Here is a 9,866-nt window from a genome sequence, read left to right as displayed (position 1 = left end):
CAAATAGAAAATACTACTAAACTACGTTATAGCCAATGTGTCTATACAAACCTAACAATGTATGTAACTCAAGGATTCAATTAATTTAATTGTTTAATAGGTTTAAGATAATAGTAGAACGTTCACTTTTTTACTGAAGTTGAAGGTGATTCGCCTTATTTTTCACGTATGTACGTAAATGTAAAGATGTCGTCGTCACTTCCTTGACACATCCAGTAAATATCCGCTCCGGGCAAGAGACATATTGTAGACGCATGTAAGTTTTTCGCGGTCGCACCTACCAGCCCTTCCAATAAACTTCAAGGCTGTTGCTGCTCGTATAAAACGAGAATTGCGGCCCGCACCCACACACTTTGTGACTTTCACGCGAGCAGTGCACATTTGCTCAAAATGTATAGGCTCATGGTATTAACGTTTGTGATAGGGGCAGTTGTGTGCCAGCAACAAGAGGGCGGACGTAGGGTTCCCAAGTATGCGGGAGACCCGAAAACCGCTGCCATCTTGCAAGAAGCGAGGTACTTAAGTGGTAATGGAGCATTCGGTGCAGCATACCAACAAGAGGACGGCATCGACTTCAAAGAGGAAACCGATCCCGATGGCAACAGACGAGGCAGTTATTCCTACATTGATCCAACCGGACAAAGGAAGACCGTGAACTACGTTGCCGGTAAAAATGGATTCCAAGCCAGCGGTGACCACATTCCGACTGCACCCCAGCCTGTTGCGCCCACTCCTGGATACCAGCCTGATCCTCGTTACAACTCACCGGATTACAAGGCACCTCAGTACAACGCTCCTCAACAGTACGTGGCCCCTGCCGCCCCTAGGAACTACGGAGGTAAACCCAGTGTGGACGATGGACAATACCACCCTGAACTCTACGAAACGGAGACCTACAGCAACTCTCAACCTCAGTACCAATCGCAAGCTCAATACCGGGCTCCCCAGCCTCAGTACCAGCCGCAGCCGCAGCAGCAGCAGTCACAGTTCCAGGCGAACACCATCTACCCTGGAGTGCAACAAGCTCAATACAGTGGATTATCATCACAGCAATACGACACCCCCGCCTACCAGCCCGAATCTCGTCAGCAGTACTACGAGCCAACAACGCCGCCCCCCAGCCGCTTCTTCCCTCCGGGCAAATTCAGCCTCAACAGAGCGCCTGATGGTTATACTTACTCTTTCCACAAAGTATAAATAAATAATTTATTAGAGGGGATGTCGGCGAGATGTACAGTTTGTAATAGCAAAAAACATGCATCGATTAACAATTTGCCGAATCATCAGGGGGTCGATAGAGCGGGCTGGCCCATGACTGTTACTCGAGCATTTCTTAAGTGTCGTTACGCTGTGATATTGTGAGTTGGTGGACTATATACGTGTTGTTCGTTTTTGTTAATTGTAAAAAAATATGACTCACCGAAAGAAATGCATGACATCTGATAGAAGATAAATTTTGTAAATAAACTTTTAATGTAAATATACCGTACGTTGATTCAATACCTTCATAATGTTCCTAATTTGCATTCCTCATACACTTATTAAAATCTGATGCAGATAAAGAACTTTTTTTTATTTTTTTTAATAATAAGTAACGAGTAAACTTCCTTATTATCAAGGTCTTATCGCAAGAGGGAGTGGGCTGTGTCCGCATTCTGCAGTACTCGCTCAAAGCGGCGGCAAGTAGATCACCTTAAGGCTATTACAAATGTATTATTATGGTACAGAAAACCGGTTTCGCTCCGACACGCCTTACTTTCATTTACCCGTGTTACTATTTGGACATATAATAAAACAAAAATCCATTTGTTTCTTACCAAAAAAAATTGTTTAATATTTTTAAGTTATGGCTTATCTTACTAATATTATAAACGCGTAAGTTTAGATGAATGGATGGATGAATATTTGTTAGAGTTTGTAGCCTAAACGGCTTAACGTATTTCGGTGAAATTTGGCATAGATATAGAGGATTCTCTGGAAGAACACGTGGACTACTTACTTTTTTATTTTTTTTTTATTCCACGCAAACGGAGTCGCGTGCGAAAGCTAGTCTTAACATATTTAAGCTCAGATGCATTTTTTAAAATTACTGAATGCAGTGAACGACAGTTCTAGTAGTTTAGAGTTTATTTAAACATATTACAAATATTTAAATGCACCAAAACGTATCAATTATATAGATATATATATATATATATATATATTCCATTGTTATTGCAACAAGAATTTGTTTACTGTTGAAAGTTATTGCTTTATAACATGTTGACTGAAATTTGGGTTGATTCGTAAAATTGCCGCATCGGCAATCATGTTGCGAGCTCGCAGTAAAAACAATGGCAATTTGAAATACTTGTGTTCTTACTTCATTTTGATTTACCATGCTATTATTATATCAAAAGTGCCGTTTTAGATATAAAGATTTAGTATATATTTTTGACTTTAAATATGCATCTTCTTTATTAGCGTTATTCGCCATTCGTTAACTGTCGTCAATTCTCACATCATATTAGCAATGTTGAACTAATTAATTAACACACTCACTGCGTAACAGGCCCATATCGGCCCGACGCGGTACTTAAACCTTGTCGGACGAAAAAAACTATATCCTCTCGCTAGTGCAAAACGATTATCTCAGGTGTATACATTACATTACATAAAATGTATACATTACTTTTCCACAATTATTGTAGCAATTTAATCTATCCTAGTACTGGTGGGTCTAAAGACCTGCCATGCATTGGCGGTAATATCATTGGGGACGCATTTTGGCCCGCCGCAGCACCAGATGATGAATTATGCTTTTACTTGTCGCAGTAAACGTGTTAATCTGTTCGTTTAAAGTTTTCCCTGGAAATTGTTAACATACAAAAAAAATGTATATTGAAATATCCCTTCAATTCCGATAAATAAATGAAATATTAACAGCAATCTCTCGAAGCAAATAAATAAATGGGTAATCAAAGTAGGCGTGTTGCCTCCCGACCCAGTAAACGAATTTATCGAGTTTTAATAAATATCTTATTAGAATTTATTATAAAAAGGAAATGCCAATCTAAATGCACTCACTAAGGGATAAAAAGAGTAAAAATCAATCCCCCTCTCAGCGGAAAAAGTGGGCCAATCTGTAAACTAATATTTTATAGCTAAGAGTTACGAAGTATTGGTAAATGGATTATTAATAAAACTCGCCGAGGTTTTATTAAAGCTACGCTTATTTCATATTACATCTACCGCGTAAACAAGTATCTGCTTCTAATATAATTAAATTGAAACGTATTTTTTGTGTTTTTTACTTCTTCCGGACTAACAGATGAACAATGTTTCTTCAAAATGTATAGCATTTTTACAGTGGTAATGCCCTCTTTAACATCTTAGCACGAATGGGCCGGCACGCCCGGTGTAATACCACGACCACACAGGAGACAGGCGTGAAATGGAAGCAATTCCGTGTTTCGTCTGTTGAGTGTGGTACCTGAAGCCTAATTAAAGTCATTTTCTCTTTACCACCCTTTTCATATAATGAGAGGACGGGGAAGTGGATTTGACGATGGAGGAGATGCACAGGAAGGTGAAGTGTCCTCTTTTTGTGCGTCTTCTCCTCCGTCGGATAATGGTAGGTAACGCATCTGCAATTGCGGATGTCTATGGGCAGCGGTCGTTTCGCCCTATATACGGATTTAGGTGGCCGGATGCTCGTTGCCACTATAATCATTGTAAAGAATAACTCGATACATCACTGATATGAAAGCCTATCAAGAAAATTTGTTTGAACACTTTCTCAGAAAATTTCGTGCCATGTTTTTCTCTGTGAATTCATGCAAACTTCAACAACCACTTTAACCTTACACTTTCGACCTTTAAAAAATCTTCAATATATTAATCATTTATATGTCGAAGTAAGCGAATCCCTAAACGATCTTGACCGCTTTTGGTTAAATGAACACTTCTATATCTAGAGCAGTAACATAATAAGGTATTAACGTTTCAAATATAAATAAAACGTATCTACAGACCGCAATTACGATAAACTTTGTTTTATGTCATATATTTTACTATAGATATCCTATTTTGTTTTGTTTCTTACTTCTTATTTTAGGTTGTGGAATAGCGTTGAGATAATTAATACGACATATAAAATGTTAAACATTCGATAGAAACTATTAAAAAAATTGCAATAAAAATATTTTTACTATCAATTTTGTGCGGTGCGTCATTTAAAATAACCCCGTATCAAAAAGCCGCGACACGCAAAGCATCGCAAATTGGATTCAGTTTAATAGACTAGTTATTTCGCGTTACTTTTTGGTAAAACGCCGTGTCGACTTTTTCAATGTTTAATTCAAATAAAAAAACGGAACGAAACGAAATTGAAAAATTTAGTTCTATTTAAAAAAGTGATAAACGTAAAATTTTTGAATCGCTGAATCCATCTTTTTTTAAATCAAACTCTTAAAAACTCTCTGTCATTTAAGTCGTGTGATAGAGTCATCACCTTCTTATGTAAGGATTGTATATCTGGTTTTACTTACTTCATAAAGAAAAAACTCTCAAAATTAATTCATAGCTCCTTGAGTCTTCTACCCTAGTAGCCTAACCACATTTATGCATCTATCTAGGTTAATAAATAACAATATAAAATGTCATTGGATATTTCAAATTAGTTGAATTTTTATATTTAACGCATTTGAACTTGCTCTTAAATAAAATTCCGATGTAAACCTTGCATCCGTGGGCGTGAGTCTCTCGGGAGTCGGCGCTGGAATACAAGATGGCTTTATAAGATGAAGCCTGACCACCGCTAGCCTATGTGTTGCACGTGACATTGCTGCATAACTTTAACCTACTTTAGTACTGGTGAATATTATTTATAAAATTGTATTGACGCTAGTATTAACCTGGTAATTTTAGGTAGTCTTTTAGTTAATTTACCTTGTAAATAAAGCCTTCTACGAATTATTAGGGCGCTGTTGATGTTTTAATACTGTTACGCGGTACTGTTACATACGAGCCTACCAAATTTAGAGATTTAAATCTGTTTCTTTCTCACAAATTCACGTTAAACGTTGCTATGGTTATTATTTCAGAGTTTATTAAACATTACATATAAATGGTATATATGTATACTCGTATACACGTATACATTCTGTATATATAAATAAAGAAAGAAAGTCATAAAGAAAAAAAGAAAGAAAGAAATAAAGAAAGTCGTGTTAGTTACACTATTTATAGCTCAATAATGGCTTTACCGATATTGCTGAAAATTGGTCTGGAGGTAGCTTAAAGCCAAGAGACGGACATGAGATACTATTTTTTCCGTTTAGGGATGGATGTTTCTCACTCTCGGTGAAATTTGGTATAGATGTAGAAGATAGTTTGGAAGAGCACATTTTAATACGGACGGACGGAGACGCTGGTGAAATCTAGTATTCTGTTAAAAGTGCACTAATAATGATGAGGTGATTCTGTGTTTTCACCTTTGTAAATAATTTCCAGGATAAATTTGTTAAGTTAAAAAGTCTGCAAATAAAAAGCCTTGATTCTTGATTAATGAAAGTTCTTAATGAGGCCCGCGAAATTAGCAACCGCCAAGTGCTATAAGTTAGGAGAATCGCAACTTTAATTTAACACCATTAAAAGTTTGTTCTGGAAAATTTGTATTAAAGGAAAAAATATTTTTTTTATAACATTAGATGGCAAACGAGCAAGCGGCTACCTGAATTCGCCAAAATGGCGAAGCGACCGCTGCCCATAGACATCTGCAAGTGCAGATGCATCGCCTACCCTTATCCGACGGTGGAGGAGACGCACATAAAGAGGATATCTCCTCTTCCTATGCATCTCCTCCATCGTCAAATCCACTTCCCCTTTCCATCCACACATAAGAAAAGGGTGGTAAAGAGAAAGTGACTTAAATTAGGCCTCCGGCACCACACTCATCAGACGAAACACAGCATTGGTTTCATTTCACGCCTGTCTTCTGTGTGGTCGTGGTATAACACCGGGCGTGCCGGCCAATTCGTGCTAAGATGTTAAAGCGGGCACTACCACTCATTATTTTAATTGTCTAATATCTTATTGATATTTTAAATTTTATCGAATATGTATATATTTGACATCGATATAAAAAGTGGTAATTCACAATAATAATTACACATGTAATATAATAAATACGTAAAGTTAAAGCTGGTCTTAATAAAAAAGGCAGAAGCACGTACAAGTTGGAAAGACTTAGTGCATTGTAGATCTCAATAATGCCGTTAACAAAGAACGTGCTGAATTACAACAATGTATTATTTGTACACACACCATTAGCGATTAAAAATTGACATGCGTATAAATGTTCCAAATGGAATATCGTAATTTCTACCTACCCCACTGGGTTAAGGGTTATATTTATGTTACAAGAATATTTATCTCAATAGTTAATGAGTGAACATTTTCACGAACGACAAGTGGAATAACTTTAAAGACGTTCAAAGTTAAATTCGACGCAATTAAAAGTTCCGAGCTTGAAGATTTACGCCATAATTATTTACAGGAAAATTTACATAATGCTTTCCAGATTCATGTTTGCGTTGAGCGAAAGAAACATTTTGATATTACATTGATACAAACTAGTAAATAAAAATAAATATAACATCACAAATAAGCTAATCTTTCGTCTTTAAATTAATTTAGTTAAAATTATTCTTCTACGAGTATACTAATATTATGAAGAGGAAAGATTTATATTTTTGTATGTATTGAAATAATTCAAAAAATACTGGGGCGATTTCGAAAATTCTTTCACCATTAAAAAGCTACGTTATCAGTGAGTAACATAGGCTATGTTTTTTATTATTTTTGTTATCACGCGAGCGAAGTTCCGAGCAACAACTAGTCCTAAATATAAATAACAGTTTAACGACAATATTATAAGCATGTTAAAATCATCTACTAAAATAAACTAATCCTTCTTATTTGTTTGACTTTGTGGATAAATACCACATTACACTACAGTTTCCATTAAAAATCTCAGTTAAAGCGTAACCGCTTATTATGTTTAAGTTAAACGCATTTAAGTTTAAGTAAATCACTTAAAACTATGAGAATCCTTTTTAAAAATGATGCTTCATAATGTTAATGCAAATTGGCCGGTTTGTCGCGGCGAGCATTTCCGCTCGGCCGTTATTCTGAACTATGAATTTATTCAAATGAATGCAGAACGCATAAAATCTAAGAGAAACTTTTAAAAAATTTCTTCCTCTTTTTTTGTTACAATAGAACACAATTTTTGCAGTATCCATGTTGCTTTTTCTTAGTTTTTTTTTTATCATATATAGTTACCTAGTAGTATTTTATTTCTATTATAATTTTTCTTATTAGTATAAGAGCGGGCGCACACCATTGACTAAACTATCGAACAACAGTTGTGCGATTGTTTGGCAGCTTCAACTGTTGTGCATCTACACATCGAATAGCGTACGCACCTCTATATAAGGTCATAGGAATCAAAGCGCGACTAAGCAGTTTTCCGATAGTTTAGTCACAGTTGGGTGTGCGCTCTTTGTCTTAGCATTCCAAGAGTTGTCTTTTAACAAGACTACTTTTGGAACGATCATCCGTAGATAAATCCTAAATAAGACAAAATAATAAGGACCTGTCCCACCAAATTGTAAATTGTCTTGTAACAAGTCATGTAAAATTTGTGATGCAAATATCGGATTTTATTACCTTATCTTACAGTGACGTCATTTTTAAGCTATCTGAGCCTCTATCCGCCAGAGGTGGGACAGGCCTTAAACCTATGTGTTGAAACTTGTATGGTAAATCTAATTAGATTACAACTCTGATATTGCAGAACAACGCATACCAATGTAGGATATTACTGTCTATTAAGGTCAGATACACACAATGCGGCTAGAATGATATAAAGTAACGTGAGTGTAAAGAGCTAACGTTACGCATTGTACATTTATCAATGATCGCGAAACAATTACTTTAATCAGTTCATCAAATTTAACAGTGGTAGAGCCCGCTTTAACATCTTAGCACGAATGGGACGGCTCGCCCCTAGCAATACCATGACCACACAGAAGACAGGCGTGAAGTGGAAGCAATTCCGCGTTTCGTCTGGTGAGTGTGCTGCCGGAGGCCCAATTTTAGTCCCTTTCCCGTTCCACTCCTTTCTTATAAGGAAAGGGTTGGATGGTAGAGTAGATTTGACGGTAGAGCAGACGCATCGGAAGGGGAAATATCCTCTTTATGTGCGTCTCCTCCTTCGTCGATTTAGGGTAGGTAACGCATCTGCAATTGCGGATGCCTATGGGCAGAGGTCGCTTCGCCATTTCAGCGGATTTAGGTGACCGCTTGCTCGTTTGCCACCTTGTTGTATAAAAAAAATCAAATTATTATATATCTGTAATAGCACATCTAATAAATAGCATTTTTTAATAAGCGCTGACATAGGTAAGACCACGTTTGGACTATTTTGTGCTACTCTACAATTTAAAATACAATTTGTTGTTGATCCATTTAAAACAGAAATTTATTTTACTCAATATTCAAAGTAAACAAAGTAGAAGAGTATAAACAGCACGCAACACTTGATATTTGTTTTGTCTCTTACAGTGGCGGCCTCTAGAGAAATCCACCGACAACGGCTTTTGCCTACTAAATTAATGTTGGCAGATATTTCATCTCTTCTTTTATTTTATAACTCTTTTGTCAATAAAATAGATGTTATACATTTTAAAAGAATAAAATTAACTATATGAACAATGTATTGATTTGATAAATATATTTAATTCCAGTTAAATACGCTTAACCCAAATGTTCATATCTCTCTCTCTTCTATTCCTATGTCCCCAAAGTGGGGCACAGGGCGTCCACAGTACACCGCCAGCTCGCTCTGTCTTGGGCTATGCGTTGTATCTCGGACCATTAAATGTTCATATAATTAACAAAAAAATTTGTTTTTTTTTGCTTGCCAGACAGTTTTTGGAAACGTATCGCATTTGTTACTGTTGTGATATGATTATTAGATTATTTCGTTGCATATTGATATGGAAAAAATCTTAAAATTAGATATGTAAATGAAACGCTATTTAGGTGGAATAGTTGTTGAGCGCTGGTTTATACATGATAAAAAAAAACGCGAAAAAAAGATATATGGTAAATGACATTACCTATAGGGTGTTTATATTTTTAAGAGTATTAAAAATGTTGTAACTATTGTAACATTTTTTTAAATAAATTTTAGTACCTGCAGTATCAATATGACATAAAAAGTAATTGAATGAAGAAGAACAGAAGGCCCAATGGAAATAAAAGTCGCAATTTGAATGCAATTCCAAGTGCGTTTTTATTGAATTTCAATCTTCAGCTGCACTCGCCGCATTTTTACTGTTCAATATTAAAATAATATATTTCTTTCTTATAAATTATATAGAACTTCTAGTAATAGCAAAGATAGTTGAAAAGACGAAGTAAACGAAGTTTTTAACTCAATAGCTATCTATACTAATATAATAAAGCGTAAACAAACTTTTTTGTTGCCTAAGATGTCAGCAATTACAGCATGTTTTTGAATAACTCTTTCTTTAATGAAAAGCCCTACACTTACATCATGCTTTAGGCTATATACTTTCACGCCATTAAACTTAGGGGTAAATGTTTTGGATAAAAACCCTAATGTGGGAAAAATACCATAAGTTGCTGCCAACATCAAGGAAGCAAGAATGTCAAGGTTTGTCATGCCATGTCATTTTGACATTTGCAATTGATAATTTGACACGTTCTATGGACAGCTCTACGCGACGCAGAAACCCGTCACTGATCTGGCTGAAGACCCAAGAGCCAGATTAACCCGACACTATACCGAAGAC

The 9,866-nt window shown here is 36.0% G+C and overlaps 1 protein-coding gene across 1 annotated transcript; it reads left to right on the top strand.

The window, feature by feature from the left end:
- Positions 1–339: 339 nt before the first annotated feature.
- On the top strand, positions 340–1,491 carry LOC106104421 (cuticle protein 3). The gene has a single exon (XM_013284472.1). It carries the CDS (start codon positions 391–393, stop codon positions 1,195–1,197), a length of 807 nt encoding a protein of 268 aa, XP_013139926.1. The 5' UTR covers positions 340–390; the 3' UTR covers positions 1,198–1,491.
- The last annotated feature ends 8,375 nt before the right edge of the window (positions 1,492–9,866 follow it).

Source organism: Papilio polytes, unplaced genomic scaffold (assembly GCF_000836215.1).
Source record: "Papilio polytes unplaced genomic scaffold, Ppol_1.0 DF823688.1, whole genome shotgun sequence".
Classification (NCBI taxonomy): domain Eukaryota; kingdom Metazoa; phylum Arthropoda; class Insecta; order Lepidoptera; family Papilionidae; genus Papilio; species Papilio polytes.
This window is presented reverse-complemented; position numbering and strand designations above follow the sequence as displayed.